The 23999-nt window shown below is 41.0% G+C and overlaps 1 protein-coding gene across 1 annotated transcript; it reads right to left on the bottom strand.

Moving 5' to 3' along the window:
* Nucleotides 1-6423: 6423 nt before the first annotated feature.
* E2F8 (E2F transcription factor 8) lies at nucleotides 6424-18355 on the bottom strand. The gene is made up of 13 exons (XM_075163319.1): nucleotides 18137-18355; nucleotides 17235-17510; nucleotides 16761-16917; nucleotides 15242-15547; nucleotides 14411-14572; nucleotides 12812-12949; nucleotides 12388-12597; nucleotides 11414-11498; nucleotides 10615-11137; nucleotides 9373-9588; nucleotides 8412-8541; nucleotides 7951-8267; nucleotides 6424-7235 (listed from the first exon to the last, which is right to left on the bottom strand). Exons 1-13 carry the CDS (start codon nucleotides 18173-18175, stop codon nucleotides 7062-7064), a joined length of 2733 nt encoding a protein of 910 aa, XP_075019420.1. The 5' UTR covers nucleotides 18176-18355; the 3' UTR covers nucleotides 6424-7061.
* Nucleotides 18356-23999: the final 5644 nt, after the last annotated feature.

Here is a 23999-nt window from a genome sequence, read left to right as displayed (position 1 = left end):
GTGCAGCAGTATTAGCATGAGCAAGTAAATCCCACAGGGTATACCGCATTCATAGTTTTCTACTCATCTAAATTGTAATGATGGATTAAACCTCCATCCTTACCACATGCAAATAGAACTCCATCTCCTAGTTGTTGTAGGAAAAAAATTATACCCAAAGTCTTAATTTCACTTAATTTCATTGGGTGTTAGTATCTAAATCTCCTTGAAATTCCCTGAACTTTGTTGTCTAAATCTGGTTAACTTGCAGTGAGTGCTAACCGCGTGGTACTTGTTACATTTTGGGGATCTAGTGGGAAGTAGAGTGGGCCCACTCTAAATGTACGAAACATGTGACAGAGGAACTTTTGAGTATTAATATTGCGGCACGTTGGCAGGCGCTCGCGGTACTGCTAAGCTGGAGGAGTGTTCTTGCTCTAATAGCATTCAGCAGCTCGTACTCTTCCATTTCAAAATGCAGCTACTATATGGAGTAGAATTGATACACATCAGATGTGCAGCCAAGGATACGTGCTCCTCGTTATTTAGAGCTTGTAACACGACTATCTAGGCTAGCCGCAGAGCAAGGAAGCCTTTGAAGTGTTTCTGTGCTCTGCACAGGCATGAAAAAATGTGAGCCGGCTTCTGTCGGGTTGTTAGTCATACCGTACAAATCTGGATGTCCCATAACTGTCACAGTGTGTGTCTCACTCTCATCAGAGTGCAATTGATAAGAATATAATCCAAAAATATATTTAGATCCATTGGTCCACATGGGAAGTGGATGCAGTATTGGCAGATGAAGCTGTGTAGAGGAGTAGAAGGCAGCGCTAGTGCTAGACCGTGCGGTGCGGGTGAAAAAGATGTTGAAAGTAAGTCTGGTGTTTCCTTGCTGAACACGAGGCTTTCCCTCCTAAATGCTTACACATTTGATAGTCTAGAGCTCAAGTCGTATCTGAATGGACTGCAGAAGTGGATGTGCCTTGCATCTCTCTTTATTTTAGTCCCAGCTAGCTGTTCGGTCTAGACTCAGTTAAAGGTATAAGAATACTGATTCCTAATAAATAAACAATAATAATATCAAATTAAATCACTGTCTACGCTGAAATGCAAGTATCGAGGCTACATTTGAAATTCTTTTCCCAGCTGAAGTCTGTGGGAAATGCAGCCAGGACCTCGTTCCGGTATCTAATCACGGCTCCGCTGCTGACCTGTCCTGTGACCACCAGTGACTCATCCGACCCTCCTTAGTGTTACTCGCTTCACCTGCACCGTGGGGGTAACAATATATAGCTTCCTTTATAAAAGTAGCGATGAAATGCTGCTATAGTTTTTCTCTTTCTCTGCAACTAACGCTCACTGTGTTATGTTTTATCTTGATGTGTCTGCGGTGTAAAGCACAATTCCTGCCACTGCATCTCAAAAAGCCTGAAGGTGTTTTTGTCAAAATCCAATCCATTGCAGAGAGCGTTCTCTCTCAGAAGAATAGGTTCACAACGGAGAAAATGTTTGTATTTGAAGAGTGAGCTCATTTAATGAAAGCTGCAATATTGTTATGTATTGATAATCATATTTCTTATATTCCGATGCATTCAATGAACTATGGATACAGGTAAATTTTAGGTTTATTAGGTAGTGTCATACATTTAGCTTCCACCATGGTCTCATGATGACTAGCATTTTTCCTTCATTTCTGCAGTAAACCAACACATGGAGATCAAGGGATGGGAATTTCCACACTGACACAGGAAAGTTAATATGATTTTTCATTGACACTGATCACTCTAAGTTACACAAGCCCTTTTGAAACAAAATATTTTAAGTGACTTGATATGAAGCACGTGATGTGCAAAGCTGATAGAAAAACCCAGAGTCCTGTGTCCGAGTCCTTTGCTTTCATCTCTGTGTCCTTCCAATTATCTATTATTTTCTAGCATAGTAATGCCACATTTCTTTTAAAACTTCCTTGGTGCACACTGTTGCAGAAATTTAAGATTGCACCTTCAAAAAATAAGTTACCCCGACACTAGAACAAGGTACTTAGTTCTGACCGAAAAAACAACCACCCCCCCACACACACGTACTGGCACAGAGTTCAGTTTGATTCATGTGGCTGTGGGAAACTGCATCCTGCCCTGTTCCTTTTTCCAGACCTAATCCTGGGCTATCAACTTTCCCTTTTCTTCCACAAGATCCTTCTCTAAATCTTTATCCGTGCACTAAGTCTTTTAAGTGCCAAGCAAAACTGTTACAGACTGTGAAACGTTGCCATGATGTTACACAGAATTATTTTATCTACGTGCAAGGCTTTATGCTTTGAAATAATTTTACCTTCAGGTAGAAAAATTTTCAAAGTAAATAATTTTTTCTTCTTTTAAACTATTGGGGCTTTTCTGAAGACTTGACCTACTTTTAATGCTTGAGTGATGGACGTGTGAATTCTTTCATCCTGCATTCTTATCTAGCCATTTTCTGTCAAGTCTGTATAGAAGTTTTCTTCTCATTTGATATAAAACCAATTGGTCACTGCATGAAATATTTTGAGGATTTTTGGTTGGTTTTTTTTTTTTTTTTACTTCTAGAATACTTCTATCTGAGAAATTATGAAAGCATGTAAATTTGTGTGCTTTAAAAAGTGTATGTACAAAGACAAACTATTTGTGGAAAACATAATTCTGTCGCTTTGTAACAAAATTTTTTTTAGAGCTTCTGAAACTTCTGTTGCCCAGTCTTGCACGTAGCCAAAACGTGTGTATCATCGGTGAGGATCCCCACAGCCCCGCTCTTGTAACACTAGTAGCTACTAAACAGGCTGAGAAGCCCAGAAGAATCTCTCCTATCAGTTGGCTCCTCAAATACTGCTGCCAGCTCTGTAGGACTGGCATTTCTGTGCTATACTTACACCTTTTTCTTGTCAAGCAATAAGCTGTTTCTGCTCTCTGTTAGGAAAAATATAAAATGCCCAAACCCTTATGTCAGACAGTCCTGGCAGAACGCGATATACTGTACTTACCGGAGTCGCCTGGTGTTTCTCCCTGTTTTCTTAGGCCTCGAAGGGTTTGAACGCGAGGGACTCCTGCACTCTTTAAATGCAGCGGCCACCGCTGCCGGCCCTATAAGCTGGGAGGGGAGGGGAATGCGAGAGAGTTTTGGGGATCTGAGCAATGCCATTGCTATCACCAAGCTGAAAATAACCTCTGACAAAAGCCTGGCATTTTGTTCCCTTATGTCCACTTGTGAGTAGGTGGACAACAATGCAGCCCCTCAGATTACACCTAGAGGGCATTCCGAACTGCAGGCTAATAGATCAGAAATAAAGATTAAAGTTTTGTAGTTGCTACCGCATTGCTTAAATGTGAATCATAAAAGAGCAGTTCCTGAAATGAGGATTTAGTCATAAATGGTCACGTTGCCAAAAGTTATTTACCAAAACAATTATTTAAAAAAAAAAAAAAATCAAAACCTGTTCGTAGGAACCTCTGGAACGCAACAATTTTAAACCTAATAGAATTTCATTCAGCAGTTCATGATTTGATAGATAAAACTGGTTTGTCTTTTAGGCTACAGAGAATTGCACTTTTCACTCTAATCCTTAACTTTTTACTGTTTCTAGGTGTTAAGATGGCTAGTGAATATGTATAATATTCATTGCAGTTGTATTTGCCATGCCTCACTGACCTCGTTGGAAATGGATGATGCTGCAGACATATTGAAGATGCGGAGGCTAAAGTATGAGGCACTTGAAGTTCACTTTTTACAAGGTTTTATCTTAAGTGCTTTAAAGATTTAGAAGCTGACTCTCAATTTTTAAAGGGAGGTCTGAATTTAGAAGCTTTGTTCAGTACCGTGGACTTTGCTGTGTGTGAAAGGGCCAAGCCCTTACAGCCTAGGGGTTAAACACCCCGAGTCTGAAGCTGAGAGTCTCAACTCCGGGACTTTCATGGGAGTGTAAGGAGATTAGATGCCAAATCCATGTCAGACTTTAGGATTTTAGGGGTCTGTTCGCTGAGGCTACTTTGAAAACTCTTAGGAGCCTATAGATCTATTGACTGTTGAGTCCAGCAAAGATCTTATAATGCAGAGACAGGTCCTTGATGTAAAGTTGGAGGACTACTTTTTCCTGAGCAGGAGAGCTGGACTCCATCTCTTCGTGGTCATTCTCCCTGGAGAGTTAATGGAACTCGTCTGCCTATGTCAAATGAGGCTGAATGCAGAGGTGACGGTGCAATGTACGTGGCATGAACGTTTCTTGTCAGACGGCAGCGAGGAGGGGCTGGGGCAGGACTGAGCTCGCTGTTGGATCCAGGGAAAGCGCTAAGAAGCTTGTAACAACTTAGTGTTTGCACCCTTGGTGATTGATAAGTTAGGACCCGTGACGTTTGAGGGAACTGCATCTTCGTTAATCTTCACTCATGTCACGTAGATCGTGTACTTGGATGGATTTGCATCCTAGCCAACTGCAGGGAAACCTGTCCCCAAAACGTCAGTAAGTATTTTCCCTTTGAGTTTATCAGAGAATTTAAGGGGAAAAGGCAGGGAACCACCTTTAGTTTCCGGGTGTTGCTTCATTTCCGTACTTCTGTGCTACCCCAGATACTGTGTGCCCCTGAAAGGAAGCGAGTCTTGTTGAGAGGCTCTTTACAGCTCAAAGGAGCAGTCGGACCTGTATGGGTTAGTTGGCATTTCATGGTCTGCTGTGGTTATCAGGACCTGGGATTGGGAAAACGACTTGAAATATGCAATTGGAACGTACACGTGCATGAATTTTTATATTCCTGGTGCAGCGAGAATGTAGTGTTTTCTATAAATCAAAGATAGGGATTAAAAAATGCTGCTCGGAGAACTGGAATGCAGCATACCAAAAGCAAAGCGAGCCCGAGGATCAGAGGGACTTTCCTAGAGCTTGGCAACAGAGCACATCGGTGCTCGGCTCACGTTCGCGGGTAGGCGAGGCAGGTGGAAGGAGCAGCGAGCTCAGCTAGTCAGGGCGAAACACGGCTCTTCTGGGGAATAGGATACTTTGAGCAGAGGAGCGGTAGCTTTTCAGCCTGCAAAATGAACAAGAAGAAAGTAAAGCGCTAGGTGTTATAAAGCCAGCGTGAAGAAGCAAGCAACTGTATTTTGACAGGAGCCAAGGGACACTGGGCAGCAAGTCAGAATATGTTCAGCTTTTCAGAATAGAGCACGACTTGTGAGAAGACCATTTCTCCAAGCCTAATTACTGTAGTTTCTTATTCTGTCAGCTGTGGTGTCCAAAAATCAAAGGTTTGCAGTTTGTTTCCTTTGAGTAATGTAAGTTTCTATAACCCTTTGCCTTTATGCTTCTAGAATTAAGTTGATAGCATGTGTAAGGAAGATCAATCAGTTACCACTTTGGAGAAGGGAAAAAAAATCTACTTGCTGCTGCAGTGAGAATTCCTCCATTTTCCAGCTTTTATTCTTCTCTCCTCCTCATGTAGGAGTATTTCAATGGTTATCCTATTCTGTCCGGTGTATTTTGTATTATAAAATAATTTTGCATTATTAAAGAGCAAGCCAATTAGTTTTACTGTGTTAGCTATTTTAACTATGTTTTTTTACCCCATCCAAGCCTGAATCTTGGGCTTTGCTAGCATTTTTCCTGTCCTAATTTGGACAGGCAGGCACGTTTCACCCGGGAAGGCAGATACGCTGTATTTTCCCTTAATTTGTTAGTTATTCCTTGTCATCTGAGTGTGAGCTGTGTGAGGAGTTTTCATCTTTATTCCTTCAGCATAGAAGAGACTGCTGTACGTATTTAAATTCAGTTGGTTTAACTTAACCTGTTTGGTACGAAATTGCAAGAGGGGAGAAACAGCAGTTGGAAGCTGACATTGATCTTGGCTAGAAAGCAAAACCAGTACAGCCTCTGCATGGGGCCAGTGTGTCCGAGAGACACGGGGCTCCCTCCTTCTGGAAGCCAGACCTTGCGTTGTTGCAAGAGAAGAGCTAGCGCTTCAGCCGCTGGCTGCATGTGTGACTTCTCCCACCAGCTCTTTGAGATGGGTACAAAACCTTAGGTCAAATGTTCGGAAAACTTCCTCTGAGGCTTGAAGCCTCTCCAGTGGCAAGAGCGCCTATAGAGTGTGTATAGTTTAGCATGCACCTGGCTCACACTGAGCTTAACAGGAGGAGAGGCAAGGTAATGAGTGTACATCTTCCAGTCTTACTAAGATTGTCGGTTTAGCTTGAGGCCCAAACCGTGTCACTTCTCAGTTCTGTGGCATTTGGACAGCACTTGCCAGAATACTCCAGGGTGAGAAGGATACTCTGAATTCCAAACTTCATAACTATATTTTCCTCTAATTCTTGTTATTAGGAGATGTAATCTCTAGTGATAGAGTTCAGAAGTCAGAGTTACTGAAATCCCTTTCTGATGAAATACCATTCTCCCTTTCTTCAGAAGACAGACACACCCCTGTCTGACAAAAAAAGAATGACGAGATGCCAGTGAATATACAACATATAACTTAAATCAGGTAACTTACCTTGATCAAACAAAAAAAAGTCAAAATTTGAGTTTGATGTAAGTTTAATCTGAACAAATTGATTTAAAAATACAGTATAAATAATTCTTAACTTATATAAAACTTGATTAAGAATTCATTTTTTGTTGTGGTTTTTTTTTTAACTAACTTTACAAAAGAGCATTATTGAACATAGGAGCAAGACATTTTAACTATGGCCTTTTTGTTAAGACGTAAAATATGTACACGCTCACAGTACTTTTTGTGCAAAATATGTACTGACTGATAGACTGTACCTTTCTGTACAAAGACAATTTCAGCTTACTTTGCATAGCAGAAAAGCAACACAAAAAACACTAGATACATAACTTTGTTGCTGTAATACTTCAGGTAAGCCTTTTGGAAAAATTATTAGACATTAACTTTCTCATTAAGAGCCAGTTTTAATTCTAAAGCATTAATTAAGGCTATTCCAGTATTGAGGTCTTGCCAATACATGTCCAAAACAAACATTGTCCATCATACAATCCCAGATGTGTGCAGTGTGTTACCAGTAATTATGCCTGCTAACACATTCAGCAATTTCATATCCCAAAATTAGTCTTCTGAGACTTCAAGTTTTCGTTGAGGAATATACAGAGTTCCTTGAGAGATTCTGTTGGTACCATCTGAATTTGCAGATACTGCAGATACTGTGTTCGGCCCTCCTGGTGTGCGGAAAAAAATTTCTGTAACTGTCTGGGGCTCTTGGGGTTCCTTTGGAACACAAGGCTAAAGAGAAGAGAGAAAGTTACTTTTGTTTAAGGGGAAGGAAAAAAAGTGAATTCTGGTTTTAGGTTTCTGCAGGATGTTAGCAAACTAATTTTTTTCTCCTGAAATTTAAAAACTTAACAACTCTTTACTGAGAATAATATACCTGTATTCCTTCATATATCTATTAAAAAAAAAATTAAATTAAAATCTGGTTTCTTTAATCCCCTCCTATCTCCTTTTTTAATACAAACAGATCTTAGGCAATACAGTATTACACAAAATATACAGACAAACTTCCTGTGGAAAAAAATACTCTTTTAAAATCCTCTACAATCCCATCCTATTAAAAAAAAGCTAACATTAAATGCAAGAACATGAGAGTGGATTAGGAGAGTAACGAGAAGGAAAGATAAAGTAACAAATGGACAATTTGCTAATAAGTGTCACTTCAGATCTATGCAAAATCCTCCCTCTAAAACAGTTGTCTCTTCACACCTTGTCATCTTCCAGCTGGCTCCACTTCCACAACAAATAAGATACTTGTTCTTCCTTTCTAACCTCTCAATTATATTGTACTTACGCTAGCCTTTGCTGCCAGCTCTTTGTGGGCAGTGCTGATTTGTAAAGATAAAAAACCTGTTCATTTAAAAATTTTACTGCTGTGAAGGAATTACTGCACTATACTTCCCACACAACCCACCACAGTCAAGAAGTTGCAATATATTTTACTTACCTTCTCCTCTTGCAAGTTCATGTTGTCTGAGCTACGGCTAACATTTTCTGGTTGTGAAGAGACTGGCACGTGCTGAAGAACAGGATTTGCAGGAACTTGCACACCAGCAGGTATTAGTCCTACGTGTTGCAGTGTAAAGTTCAGAACGGAAGAACTTGGATTTTGGGCAGAACTGGTATTGCTTGAATTGAGACAGGAGTTGCTCAGTACAGGTGCAGCAGCTATAGAAGTTGGTGACAGCATTATATTCAAGGGTGTTATATGAAAAGCAGGAATGTTAACTGCTTTCAGTTCAGATGCTGTCACTGGAATGACGCCTGAAACAGAAAAATCCAATGTTGAAGGGGATTAAAAATTGAGACTCAAGCCATTGCGTTGTGATTTTGTTACCTCAGTAGGATGAATCCGGCCCACAACGCTTTAAGTCAGACAACTGTACGCCTATTTTATTTAATACTCACCGGCAATGGGTGAGCTGTAGGTAGTGTGCTGTAATGAACATATCCCAGCTTTCTCTTTATCAGAAAAGCCTGCCTTGTTGCCATGGGTGCACTGAGTAAGAGGAATAAGATAGCCAGATGGAAAGAAAGTCTGAAAAAGAAAAAGACAATACACCTTTACTCCAAACATTAGTAAACAAAAAATGAAGTTTTTCTCCAAAGTTGCATCCCCCTTGCCTTGTTCTTATTCCTTAACCTCCATATCCCCAGGATCTTATATTCCATGCCTGTACTACCTCCTGTCTGAAATTAGACAGAACCGATTCAAGGACACGCTCTTTAAAGTAAGACTGCCCTACTGTGCAGAAGTCAGCCGGTTCCACCTCCAGCTGATATCCTCCGTGAGGAACTGGAAATCCATCTGGGATTAACACAGTACAATTAGACTAGACAAAAGAGAAATCCTGACACTGATTTTTTTTTTTTTTGAAGAAACACCTGGACCCAGTAATCATCATGCCACCTCATTCATAGATTGTTTTTCATAAGACAAATATTGGAAGACAATCCTTTTGCATTTACAAGTTCTGTTTTTGTCAACAGAACTGTTCTGTATTCGGGTTCTCTACAGTAGTAAGTCTTAACTGCAGAATACCAAATTTTACTGATGAAGAGAGTTTCATGTAATTCTGTTGTAAATCAAAATATTTGAGACTAAATATCACAAAGGACTGGGGATGTAAGGGATCTCAACATTGCCTTCATCTACTTAGTCTTAGTTGTGATCTTCATCCCAGTTGAAGCCTGAAAGTCACTTACTGCAGAAATAGAAATCCTACATTCCCACAAAATAAGGTTTTAAAAGCACACTAAAAATAATGCAACCAAAACCAACCTATATATGTGTAGTTTTGTTTCTTTTGCAAAGACTTCAAGACCCCAGGTAATAGCAAGATGTGCTGTGGTGTCTGACAAAGCTTACCTCATGAGCAGGAATGGCAAATGCTACAGGTATGTCTTTAGTTTTGATTTTGTCGTCGTCTTCTGGAATATCTTCTCTTTTACATTGGTCATAGCAACCTGCCATGTTTTGATCTAATGTTTTGGTTTTGTCCCATCTCTCTTCCTGGAAATTGTCTATTTCGTGATTCATTTGTGAGCTACTGGAAGGCGGTCTTTCATTTTTAATGGATTCTCCCTTTAAAAAAAGTACGTACAAAAACAAAGGCAGACATCGTAAGACTTAACATTCTCAGTTACAGCTCTACAATGATATTTATACATTTTAAAAATTAGGAAAGCAAGCTTCCTCCTTTCTCCTGAATCCCAAGTTTGTGCTATAAAAATTTCTAGTCAATAAGCCGACTAGTTCTATGTTATCCCCTCTTGCCCCTTCACAGCTAGTGGATGTTTGACACCACACGTTGTCACAACATGCTGATAACACTTCACGACTGTTTTGGCAAGCACAATTTAAAGCAGCCTAATAATTTACAGAGACACTAAAACATTCAGCAACCGAGGAGTAGAAAGCAATCCAGACCCAGTTTCTCCATATGCATCAAGTGTATCTGAACCTCTTATTCTCTTCATATGCTGTATTATTATGCCTACAACAATCCACCATTAACAGTGTACAACGTTGGATAGACATATGCAGAAGGTACCAGGATTTTGGGACATTGCCTGTCCAGCGACTTCTATGTGTCCACTTTCCCTCCTAACACCTTTAAAGCCAAGAATGAATGCCAGCAAGATGAGCAACCTGAACTACTCCAGAATCATTGTATAAATAGGTAAGTCTTGGCATAATGTTTTGGGAGTTGTTTTATTTTAACTAACACCTGTACACTTTGACACGTCTTCTTGGAAATAAATATTTGGAGGGGGAAGAGAGGGGAACAAGGAGAAAAATACAGCCTGATCCTAGGTTGGCCTTTCAAAGATATGTGTTATACTGCACACTATATATTCTGCCTGATGCTTTGCAAACACCAGCAAGATTATGTGATATTTGAGAGATAGATAGATAGGGGTGCGTGTGTAAACAAACAAAAAACAGCCCCCAAACATCAGCAAGCACAACAAATGAACGTCATCCCTTCAAGCATAATCTTATTTAAAATGCCTACACACACTGGTAGGCTCTTAAATCACTTTGAAAATGAGTAGGTGGCAACATCATTAAGCTATAAAATGGCATTTTAAAAAGAACTTAACTTACCAGAGAAGTATCAAGGCTTTCTTCATCACTTCTACACCTTTTAATTAAATTATTCTCCTGTAATGCTTGTGATCTTTTAAGGCATCGCTGTGATGAAGTTTCTGATTTTATAGTTGGTCTTTCTTTAGCTGTCAGGGACTTTGTTGGATCATCTGTAGCTATCTGATTGTCCCCTTCCTCAGTGGTTATTTTATTTAATACTTTTGAATTAATACTCTTAATTCCAGTTACATTAGCACACGGTAGAGGCTGCAACATGAAACTTGGGCTGTATGTTGTCACAGTGTGAGCTTGGGAAGGATGCAGGTATATCGCGTATGAAACACCAGAGTGAGTATGAGGTAGTACTACTGGCGGGACTGAACTGTGGCTGGGGGGACAGACACCGAGTGGCTGTGAGAGAGCTGCCTGCTGAGGGGGTGCTGCGGTGCGAGGAGGTGCGGGCTTGGGGACTACCTCAGGCGAGGACAGATTACATTCCAAAGCAGATCTTGACAATTTCATTTTCATCTCTTTTGCTTTCCTTGAAAAAAACCAAAACAAACAAAAAAGCCCAAACATATTTTAATACCTTAGTGCAGAACTGAATGCCCTGACAAATTATTTTCTGCAATACAAAGACTTAACATGAACTTGTACTTCTCAATCCACTAAACAGAAAATAAGTGAAAAAAATAGCCTGCAGTATTAGGGGTTACCGGTTTTTGCAGGCTCTTGCCCAACTCAAACTAAGCATAGCTTTAACTTAATGGCCAGTGACAAAATAAAGCTTCTTGCCTTAACACTTGTGCAAACTTACTTTGATTGTCCTTCCAGCTGATGTTTAGCGATTGCTGGAACCTGAGCCATTTTACTTGGGAAAGCTGATAAATTTTGATCAGTACCTGGTTGGAGGGGGGAAAACAGAACAAAACTATTAGTACATCAAATGTAGAAGTTAAATTTTGTCTTGAGGAGACTGCGTTATTTAATGTGGCATACACATTTAATGAGAAAACACTAAGACTCCATGTTATCCTCAAACTGCAGCCCAGACTTGATTTGATCAATTGGATGATAGCTTACATCAAACAAGTTTTAAAGCCTCAGCTCCATTTTTTTTCCCTCCGAAGACGATACCTAACAAGAACATGAACATTGATAGGTAATCTTCTGGCAATTTTATGTGATACAGAACTGCTTAGATAGTAAGATCTAAAGCACAGTTTCCACAACAAACCAGGGTTAGAGCAGTTCACAGAGAAAGATACAATATCCAGAGAATCAGCTATACTACACAAACAGAAGTTTGTGGCCAGTAAGACATCACACAAAGTCAAGAGTGATACGTAAAAAGGGATTTAGTAGTATTCTTAAACCAAAAATAGTAATATGCCACTCCTTGTGTATTCGGTGTGAAAGAGGAGGCTAGAGTTGCCTACAGTGTGCTGAATTTGGTCCAGATCTCAATCAATGTATTTACGTTGCTGCAACTGCGCAAGCTGTGATTGGATTTGGTCCACCAAACTGGAAAGAGCTTCTACTAATTGCAGAGTTTACGAACCGAACACAGATCGTTTTAGCTTTGTTTTCACTACCAATCTTGTAAAGCCTCAGATTTACAGGCAACATATATTTTCCCCATCTTGTCTATTTTTGACAGTTCTTAAGACATGTTTGTTGTAAGCAGGCATACAGATACATATCTGCATCTCCTATGAGAAGATGGCAAGCCTGAATATTTAATGCAAGACTACATCTGAGTCAAAAACAAACTTAGAAAAAGCTACGTACTTGCACTTATTTTAACTGGACTGGTTGGAGCAGATTGGATCTTTCTTCTGTCATTTTCTATGCTTTTGACTAACTTTATTAGAGAAGGATGCCGAGTGAAGTTTTGCCTTCCTCTTGAAGGAAAAAGGTTTTTTGAACACTGCTCCTTGGAAGTGATGCATCCTGAAATAGGTGGGGGACAGGTTGTAGAAGTTGTTTCAAGTTTTGTATCTAAAAAGCAGGGAAAAAACCAGAGAGTAAATACATACCATATGCAGATTCAGTAATTAAAAGCAGTTCTTTGAGCCTGGCTTACAATTATTGAAGTACTAAGTAAAGACTTTCTGTTTAGTTTACTTTCTCTTTTGGTCAAAAAACTAGCAGAGAAAACAAAGAAACAATCAAAATAATCAGCGGAACGAAAGGAAATGACACATACACCTACCCTGAATATTTGGCAAGACCTCAGGTCCTGTCCATTTGAATGCTGGTTTTCTACCTCTCTCCTCTGTAACGTGAACTTTCTTGATAAGCTCAAGGCTACTGAGAACATTTGCTATGTCATAAAGTCTCCTAATTTTGGCTGAAATAAAATAAACAACTGTAAAGTATAGCAATTCTGATAAACAAGTTAACATCCATCAGATTAAAAATGTTGTAATGCCCTTTTAGCAGCTAAAAGGAAAAACTGTTATAATTTTTTTATAAGAACAGTTTTGTGGAACAGGTATTTATACTATGAAATAACATGTCACGATATAAAGTTTATATGTAAAATACAATGACATAGATACAGATCTAGAAAAGAAAATACTGCTAAGTATATTATGCTAAATACAGAAAAAAAACATTTTCCAAACAAGTTAGGTTCTGTGCAGTGGCCAAACCTGTACCTATACTATACTGAAAATAAGTAGTTTAAAAGGCAGGTATGTACATGCAAGGGTGAATATGGGAACTAGGGGGAAGAGACACATGAAAACGCAACAGGATAATCATCCTGCACGTTCTTTACTGTGTTCAGCTTGAGCTATTAGGGAAAAGCTTTAGACAGCAGTCAAATTACAGGTGACTTCTGGACTGCAAAGTGCATGTGCTTAGGCCAAAGCTGCTGCTACTGAAAATTTTAAGTCTAGCGAGTCATGGAACTTGGGACTATGCTTCTTAACCAAGAACACGGTAAAACCTGTGATACCTGAAATACAGATGCATGGATGGAATGCCCTGAAAATGCTTTTATTGCAAGACAGACATTACGGAGGAAGAAGGAAGAATGAAAACAAACGAAAACCCCCTACTGAATACCCACCCACCCTCTCTATGTTGCCATGATGCAGTGGAAAGGAAATTATGAACTGAAACCAGCGAGGATCAGTTTTCTTTTTGCATAGATACAATTACACAAAAAAAAGCAATGGAGTCTGTCTGAGAATCAAGGAAGGGTGTTCTTTTCAATGAAACCCACAATTAATTCTTGATGCCTCAAGTGGAGGCGTAATAATTTTTGATTATTATAGCTATACAGGGCTAGACCTAGAAGTACCTTTTCATTTGAATGGAGAGGAAGAGGAGGAAGTGCGCAGGGAACTGAGAGCAGGGTAAAAGAATGAAGAAATAATTGGCAGTTATAGCCTTGGGTTTCACTTCCTCTCACGTGTAAGTCATTAACAGGACTTTTACAGAATTTCTTTAGATTTCCAACAAGTAATTTATATGACCAGAACACAGATTTGCATGATTCTGGGGTGTCTTTGACGAAATGATGCTGAAATCTTTGACAGGCTGCTTGAGAAAAGAGAACTTGTTACCAATAAGCAGCCTTGTGACATTACTTCAGGAGAGAGGATTTAATGGACTTTTTCTCTTATGTGATCATTATGTATCTATGCGCAAGTGGGTCCCTGTTAAAAACTGTGCAAGGTATTTAGTGAGTTTTTGGAGGCTTCAAAAATATATTTATGGCAGGAAAAAGATGATGGTATTTTACACTACATAAACTCTAGTACTAGAATAGTTCATTTAGTTAACTTGATATTTTACTTACTTTTAAACTTGCTTTTATCTAAGTCTTCTAACTGGTCTTCTCCAATCAAGATTTTAGCAGCAACTTCAAGGCTTACTATTTGAGGAGTCGATACAAGAAACAGCATCACAAATTTCTGACTCATCACTCGTAAAGACTTGTCTTTCCTGCTATTTACTGATGCTGCAGCAGACAGGAGAAAGGATTAAAGTATTAAGTGACACACCAGCTACAAACATTTTTAAAAAAATGAAGAAATTTGTCAATGACAATTGCTATAAGAACAAATAACACAGCAACTAGGCAGGGCTGATGTGGACTCCAGAATCATGTCTCTACATGGCACGAATCAGATAATTAGGGGGATACCAAGTCTAACTACAAAGAGAGAGTGCGATGTTTCCCCCGTATACATTTCCTATTGTCTGACAACTTGTACTCTTAAAGATGCTTAACTGCAGGTTATACAATATATTTAAAAATCCTTAATTAACATTTCTTCCACGAATCAAACCTAAATTAAAAAATAAATTAATGGAGTAATTTATATTTTCGGCTTCTATAACATTCCATGGTTACAAATCCTGCAAAAGGGATTGTATGTTGGCTATGTTTGATAGTTTCACCTGATGCCCCCTTCTTCTTGCACTGTAAAAACACAATACATGTGCAAGAATTGAATGAATAAGAGAACTGAAAGAGCGTAGAGCACTTTTTCTCACCACAAACAGTTGTGGTGCTTTTCAGGCAATAGCATTTCAGAAAAAAAAGTCCAATAAATGTTTTTTCCAAGTTCTTAGATATTTATCATTACAAGCACATATTATTCTTGGCAATATAGAGAATTATTACCAGCACGAAATTCCATTCCTGGGAGCTCAACAAAAGACATTTCTGAATGCTCATTTGAGCCAAAAGATCTTGCCCTTTCTTCATTTCTTTCACCGTCGAAATCAAATTCATGCTCATACTCTCTTTTCTTGATCATCTGAATTTGTTGTGTATATTTGTTCTCTTCTCCAACTTTTTTCAAAGCCTGCAGGGTTTTGGAGAGGTTATGTCGCCCATGCCAAGCGTATCTGTTTTTGGCAAGGCGGCTCACCATGTGGAGGCTCTCTAGCACGTTCACAATATCATATATGCGTCTACGTTCAACATCTGGGGGGGAAAAAAAAAAAAGATGAACATGACATCTCTACTACATAAAATATGTTTCGTCATACATTTACCTGAGACATGGTTTGCACAGAGAAGGGATCAGTTTCCTGATCAGTTTCCTATACTTCCCCCTCCTTTAATATACTTCTAAGCCACTTTCGCCAATTCCTTCTTACAAAGGTTTCTGAAAATAGCCCTCATAGATCTTGCCAGCAAGAAAAAGAAAACAATTCTTGCTTTAGATATGGAAGGACTTGCTTTTGCACAGTTATACTTGGTTTACAGCATTCCTTAAGAAATAAAACTTACTGTTGCCAGAAGAGCCATTAGATGGGTTTCAATACAGCTTTAAAAAAAAAACAAAGCATTTTTAATTATTCATTGCATCGATTTTAGATCGATTAGATCATTAAATATCCTTGGAAACTCATGGTAGACAACTGTTTTGTAACTTGTTTTTATATGTTATTCTATTAACACACTGTCCTTTTCTCTCTTGTATGTTAAATTCTTGATTTTGGCTAGGCATTTTCTAAAAGAGATGTTATTTTGTACAAAGTATAAATAGAATAGACATTTTGTTTAATTTGCAATTCATCCCTCTTCTGTGTCCCCCAACATATTCTGAAGATGTAATGACACCAAAAAAATTCTAGCAGTATGTTTTATAACTATTATCAGTGTTATAATCTGTAGAATACTGTAATTTCATAGCTCCCTGATAAAAAAAAAGCTTCAGCTTAATGTTAGCAACTTAGACTCTTGATAGATCACTGGTGTAATATTAAAAGTGATATAAAATGAGAAAGTTAAATGAGAGCAGAAAGTAGTTTCTTGCTTTGATATCATGATTGGACAGGAAGTTGTGGGTTCAGCTTGAGAAACGCTAGTTCCTGCCGCAAAAATCCAACCACTAATCTTAGCCATCATCTCTAGATCCAAAAAACTGCAACTGGTTATTTGTGGTATTGGCAGTAATTTAGATGTTTAATATTAAACATAATTCAGAGTTTCTCAATTCAGTTCACTGGAGAAACTTTAGCTTTTTAAAAGAATTGCTCTAAGAATGAAGATTTTAAAACTGAGTTTAAATAAGTTTGAGAGTACACTGTAAGCATTCAAAATTTTACGGAGCAAAAATGTACTAACACAAGTGGTAGGTTATTGGCACATTTGTATGAAGAAATCTATAATAGCATATACACCAACTTACTAAGCTCTTCAGCTACTTCATCAAGGCAAATGTAATTATTCTCTGCAGTGCTGGGGTAATCAGGATATCGAGCTAAGAATTTATGACACAGTAATCCTAGACTTTTCTCTTTGCGACTTGGTTGAGATTTTTCATATTCATCTCCGGATAAGTGCTCCTACACGGAAATAAGAAAAAGAGAATTTGAAATTTTTTACAATAAATATGTAAACATAGATACTTAACAGCTTCATGTGAGCATTGTCAAAGGCTCCATGTTCTCCCTTTGTCCTCAACAGTTGTGAAATAAAACCAGCAAAACATGACCCGTTGTATGTAACTAGGCAATATCCTTACTTATATTGGGTAAATACTCCAGAATCAAAACTTTAAAAACGTTGTCGTATGTTAATGTATAACTTTTTATACTGAATAAACGGCCTTCAGCTAACTTCAAAAAAAAAAGTAAATAAAGAAGACACCTTTACAACGTACCTGCAAACAGTGTTTTGCTTGTAGGACCCCACTTGTGTTGTTTGACAGTTCCCTTCTCTGTTCTCTGCTCCTAATCTCAGGACTAGCTGCACTAATCAGCATTTTAAGGTTCGAAGTAGGCGTCCATGGATCTGCTGGAAGGATTTCTTTAGGTTTTGGGGGTGTGGTTAGAGGCTGACAGTCAGGCTGGATCTCAGTCAATACCGAATGTGAGGTAGCTGCTTGTTTCAAAGGAGTTTTCAATACGCTTCTGTATGGCTCAGAAGAATGATTTTCCTACACACCAAGAAAAAGAAACACCGTGAGGTTAAAACCCAGAAGCACTATAACCCGTTTGTTGGTAAGGGTCAATGTGGGATAGAGATCAATTGCATTTCTTGGGTAGCTCGCAGTCAAAGGTCGCAGTCGCACTCTGAGCCAAGGAACCCCTGCCCTGAAACCATTTCTTTGACCGTGCCTTTAGCTTAAGACACGGGGCCCGTGGTATTCTTGAGGTAATTTTCCTTTTCTTTCCCTCTGGGGAAAATACAGTCAGAGCGAATGTTAATCCGTAACAGAAAGCTACAAAGAACGACTGAAACACCTTTTATTAAGGAAAAAAAGGGGAGCCAGGAAGAAGTACTGCTCGTTACAAAACTGGTGAATAAAGGTCGTCAGGTCAAGTTTTAGGTACTTTTGTTAAGGATAGCAATTAAAGTGAAGGTAAAAGGCGCCCGGTTACTGCCATCCAACGTTTTTTACGCGCGTTCGTTCAGACTACAGCGATTTCACGCCCAGAGGTGCTGAGAACGGGCACCCCGGGGCTGTCACCCCGCCGACAGCAGCCCCCCGGGGGGTTGTCGCTTGTTTGTTCCCCCACCGGAGCAGGCACGGAGAAAAGCGAGGCGGAACCGAGGAAATACCTTGTCGCCGGTCCCCATCTCCCCGCCCGCCTGCTGCATTCTCCCGCCTCCGCCGCGCAGCCTCAGGGGGCGACGCTCACCGGTCCCGCCGCGGCGCTCCGCATCGCAGGTCCCGCCGGTTCTGCGGGGCGGGAGGAGGGAAGCGTTAGCAGGGAAACCGGCGGGGACCCCCGTGACGGGCGGGAGGGCGGGCGGGCAGGCGGCGGCGTCCACCTTGGCCGGTTCCCGCCGCCCTCGCTGCCGCCGGGGACGTCTCCGTCGCCTCCCGCCTCTGGGCCCGGCCCGCGCGCGCCCGGCGGTCCGCGCCCGCCGCCCAACGGCCCGGCCCCGCCCGGCCCGGCCCCGCCCGCGCCGCTCCGGCCGCTGAGGGCGCAGCGCCGCCGATTGGCCGCCGCCGGCGGGCGGGGCCCTTCCGGGATCCGGTTTAAACATTTGGCGCCACCGCCGTGCCTAGAGAGCTGCTCCGCTCCGCTCCCGCTCCGTCGCCCGCCCGCTGCCCACCCCACGACGCGTGAGAGCCGGCACCCACCGGGAGCGGTGCCGCCGCTGCCCGGTCCCGCCCGGTCCCGTCCCGCCGCGCGGCCGCTCCCGGTGCCGATTTGAATTCAACCCGCTGAGCCGCCGGGGAGGGAGGGGGACGACCCAGCCAATCACCTCGCAGCCCTCTGCCCCGCGCAGCCAATCGGAGCGCGGCGTTCCCCGGCCGTTCCCTCCTCCCGCCGCCGCCGGACGGGGGAAGTCGGGTCTCGGGCCGGGCTGGGGGTTTGGCGGGTTCGCGGCGCGGGAACCGGGGCGCGCGGGGAAGGGCGCGCGCCGCCTCCCTCCCTCCCTGCCCCAACGGCCGCTGGCGCGAGGGGGTGAGCGGGATGAGCCTGGACAAGGGGCGCTAATTGGTTTCGCGGAGCTAATTATCTGCCGCCGCTTCTCCCTGATTGTCAGGGGCAGGGCCGGTCGGTCGCCCCTCACGGCCGCCGTCCCTCACGGCCGTCGCCCGCGGCCGTTGGCGGGGCCCCGTGGCCTTTACGCTCTTTAAAACCACGAAATGCACCGCCGTGCCCCAGCCACCCTCCTCCCCGCGGCGGGGGGTCCCGGCGGCCTGCCAGGCTGAGCTCCGCCGCCCGGCCCGGCAGCCCGGGGAAGGCTCCTGCTCCGAACGCGGGCGCAGCCTGCTTCTGAGAACGGATTCGAGTAACTCGTGCTCTTAACTGTGAGGAAAAGCACTTACAAAAAGGAAAAAAAAAAGCTTAATAACTCACTGATTGCATGGCTTATTGCGGGATGGGATCACTGGCTGTTGACTTTCTGGCAAAGGGGTGATCTTGGTGCCCCCTGAGATAAGATTCAGTAGCTGTCTGGTATTGAGACGTACCGCTTATCACAGATGTTACGACACTTCTGTTTTGCAGGTAGGCATTTGGGATTCACAACCCCTTTACTTCGGGCATTTTTATACTAGAGCTAGGATTGCTTAAAGACAAAACCTTCTAATGTAATAACTTTCTGAAAGGAATTCTCTGAAAGCATGTAAATTCAAATTGAAAAATTACCACAGTAGCCTTCACTCCTTGGTATCACCAACCATGTAACAGCCAAAGTTTATTATCTTGCAGTACATACATGCCTCACCTTAAAAAGAGAGGTTTAAGATTGGGTGGACGTTTGCTCTTTTTCCTTGTTCGTGCTTTGATACAATTACTGTGTATTGGCTTCTTTTTGTAAGAGGTGCACTAGAAGGTGTAATTGTTGTGTTCTGGTAACCCAGAATTGGTGCGTGACTCACAATAAGTACAATTATAACTATTAAAAAATGGTGGTGGCTTTTTTTCTAGGGATGATCACATGCAATACCATGTGTGCTGGAATTTGAGTTACTTAAATGACGAGCAAATGCATTGATATGTTTCAGAAATCAAACTGCAAACAAAAAAATCAGGCTTTTACATTCAAGCTGTTACTTTTTTCATTTATGCTGAGCTTTGAAAATTACCCTTATCCCCTAATCAAGAAGCCATTATCTCTGTTCAAACACATCGTAGTATCTCTCGTGCCCTTTGTTCAGGGGAGATCTTTCCTAGTCTCAAAGTTAGCCTTACAATCTGTCCATTTTGACAGTATCAGATATTTTAAAGTAAAGGTTAAAAGAATTGCTAGTATTATTACAGAAATAATTATTCTGTTGGTAACTTGTGTGTCTCTTTTGTGATCTTCTTTACTATGCTACTGCCTTTGCCTTTTTTGAGATTTGTTTTAGCGTGATCACAAGGCAGCAAGGTTCAACATCTTGTGCGCTTCATGGATGTGACGCTGTACTTCTGTCAAGCGGAATTGTAATTAATGGCTCACAAAAAACAAATGCATAAAGAATTTTGCTGAAATCATTCTTATCCGCTAATTCCACGTATAAGGTCACTTACAGGTTGCCCAGGGAGGTGGTGGAATCTCCATCCTTGGAGACACCCAGAAGCCGCCTGGACATGGTCCTGGGCAAGGGGCTTTAGGTGGCCCTGGTTGAGCAGGGGGTTGGACAAGATGACCTCCAGAGGTCCCTTCCAGCCTCAGCCGTTCTGTGATTGTGAGATGTAGAGTGATTACATCTCTGAATGTATACCTCTACTGGAAAGTTAAAAAAAAATCACTGATGGTATGTGAATTTAAAAGATTCTGTGGTTTGTACGACCTTCAGAAAACGGAACTTTCCGTAGCTCTCTGCTCCACTGCCTGATTGTTCAGACCATTTCGGGCGGCTTTCCTCAAGGAACTAGTTTGAGATTACTCATTCTAGGACTGGAATTGTGATTTTGTAAGCAATAGTCGCCTGCGGGAGCTTTGCAGGAAAGTGCCTCAAGGTAGGCATATCCGATTCCGTTGTTGAAATACTCCTTGTGGGAATCCTTGTGAGTGCTGCTATTTATTGCATACATGTCTTTCAATTGCCATGTTTTCTTGTAATGTTTCTTTTATTCAAGGGGATTGTAAAGGCAATAGATATCCTTCTCTTATACCTTAATTCTAATGTCTGATGGGTATCTAGGAGAAACGGCAGTCTTCTGCAGGTATGTACTTCTAGTCAAGAAGTTCATGATATAAGTACACCCTGAAATACTTTAGAAATCTCTCAGTAGATTGGGTTAAATATTTGATATATTTTAAGTATAGATAATTAACTGATTTTATTCAATAAAAATGAAAAGAAGGCAGAGTAGATTCAGAAGTACAACGTAGTAGTCAAAAACCACAGCTTTTTCCTTATGCGGATGCTTCTGTAATGTTAATCTAATGTTAATCTCCTGTAATGTTACTTTAAAATTCTGTAGTAATTAGTACTTATCCTTTTGTTGTCCTCATCTTTGCTCTGGGTTATGTTGTAACAAAAATATATCATTTCAGAGCTATGAATAAAGTTTTCCAGAGCGTGAAAGTAACTTAAGACCCTGACTCTCGCAAAAGTGGTGTAAGCACTTGGCTTCACTAGAGGTCAGACTTCTTTTACTCCTTTGTATCTACAAGGCGAGACTGCTGTTAAGTCATGGAGATTGCTTGCAGGCTGTATTCACGTCATATTATTTACTCAGCAAAATGACATGCGTAAATTTGTACAGTGTATAACAGCACTAAATGGCTTTTAAATTATTTAAAAAAAGACTTTTAAAGATAAAATATATACGGCAGGGAAATGATGGCAAATAAAGTGATATGTAGCAGACTAAAAAAACTCAATGTCTAAAAGTGACCTCATGTGTTTTTGCCATCCGGTATCTCCGCGGACAGCGGCGTGTAATCCGCATAGCCTGGGCGGTCAGTAAGGTCAGCTCTGCAGCAGACACATGCAGCCTTAGTTGCACGTAGGAACCCCAAGGAATCACTGCTGCCGCTTGCCTGCCCGGGAACTGGTGCGTTTGCAGGGAGAAATGATGGGGGAGAAATAACTGGCAGCCCCAAATCTGGGTGCGGGAGCCGCGCTCGGTGGCTGCAGCAGCAGGATGGGAGCAGCTCGGTGCAGGGCACAGCACCGGGGTCAGGTGGTGGCAGCGCCAGGTCCAGAAGGCGCTGTGGTGTGCTTTACTCGAGCCTTACCTAATTTTGTATTCATTAGTCTGCATAAAATTAAATCATATTAAGGCATATTATTGAATGAGTTGATTCAATTTAACTCCAGTTTATTTGCTTTCAGTTGTTACATTATCTTTTAAAATTAGGCAAATTAAATCAGCTGGTCAAACTCTGAGGTGAAGGCTGGGAAGGAAACAAAATGGAAACCTGGATTCCTAAACAAACAAATGCCTTTTTCAGGCATGCTAATTTCAGGGAATGCTAATTAAAACTTAATGCATGCGCCAGAAACTACACTGCAAGAATATTAATAGCATGGTACAAAGAGAAATAGAGACGTAGTGTTTCGGTGCTTCACTTCTGTAGGTATATTCTTTCTGTAAAGATGAATTATTAGGAAAAAAAGATGACAGCACAGAAATGTGTGTATATTCAAGATCAAACACATCTGAGGTTCAACCGGGCACTTTCTTAGCACTGGTGCTGAGCATATAGAGCTAAGAGTACTCAGTAAAGAACATGTTTTTAGTTCAAATGCACTCTACACTTATTTTACAGGTAATAGCATCTAAACTATTTTAGTGTGTTGTAAATTGCGTTCTTTCAACACTTCAGAGATGAGCTATCTCTACTAAGAGTTGAGACTCGCGGCCATTTAAGTGAATCAATTTTTTTCAGAAATGAAGACGAATTCTGCTTGCCAAAGAGAAGCATACAGGCAAGTCTTTCACTGAGATCTTAGTTCCTGATCCAAATCTAAAGTGTAAGTTGGAGCAAAAGCCTCTTTTCTTCATGTCTTTGAACTAGAGGATTAGATTTCTATTATTTTTTTACTACTTTGTGTGCTTTCCACCCAACTCACTGAAGTCAGAGGTTCATGGGCCAGCTAAAACACAGGGTCAACTCTGTTCCTGAAAAGAGGAGATTATAATAGTGACAGAATCCACATTATATTTTTACATATATATATGAAAAAAAATAGTATTTGTACAGAACCTGCAGATCCATTGCATGCTGCATGCCTCGGTCTTACAGGGATTTTATACTGCAAGCTTCAGTGTCCGTCAGCCCAAGCTTCTTTGTGTTGATATTCTCCCAGCACTGCCTTTTGCTGATGATTGAAAGGAAGATGAGAAGATGAATGCTCAGAGAGGATGAGACAGGAGCAATAAAGATGAGGGGTAGATAAATGTCTAAGGCATGAGAAGTGTCAATAGTGCTTGTGTGTGAACCAAGCAGTTACGAGGGGCTGCGATGGTATTCATTCTCCGTTGGGATCTGTTGAGAAGAGGTGCTCTTTTAGTGCTACTTCTATAGCACCAGGCAGGGTTGTTACAGATAATGTCACGAGCTCTGTTGTGATATTGCAGAGGTTACTGTTGCATACGGGTCAAGCACGCGTGATAGTATTAAGTAGTATCTGATACTACTGTTCGACCAAAAACTTGGAATGACTATACAATAAAATAAGCTAATTCCCTCCCAAAATGTTTTATGTGATGGAGTGAAAACAAAAAGCTTGCTATTATATCGTTATTTGCAGGAGCCTTTGGAAGATCTTATTTCCCTAAGTGATTGTGCTTAAAAGCTTAATTTATTTTGTATTTCTTCTGTCATGTATTTATAGCGGAATCTAACGTGGATTCTTAAAGCAGCCTATGAAGCATTTTTCTTAAAACCTGATTTCATTAGGTTCTTGCCAACAAGCAGCATCTAAGTTCTTATTCAAAAGGATTCCTACTGCACAGACACATCCAAAAGTTAATGTTGTTTCAAAATGCAGATTCTTACACAAATTCCATCCCCCTCAGTG

The sequence above is a fragment of the Calonectris borealis genome, chromosome 14 (assembly GCF_964195595.1).
Source record: "Calonectris borealis chromosome 14, bCalBor7.hap1.2, whole genome shotgun sequence".
In the NCBI taxonomy this organism is placed as follows: domain Eukaryota; kingdom Metazoa; phylum Chordata; class Aves; order Procellariiformes; family Procellariidae; genus Calonectris; species Calonectris borealis.
The sequence above is the reverse complement of the archived record's forward strand: the minus strand, read 5'-3'. Positions and strand labels throughout refer to the sequence as shown.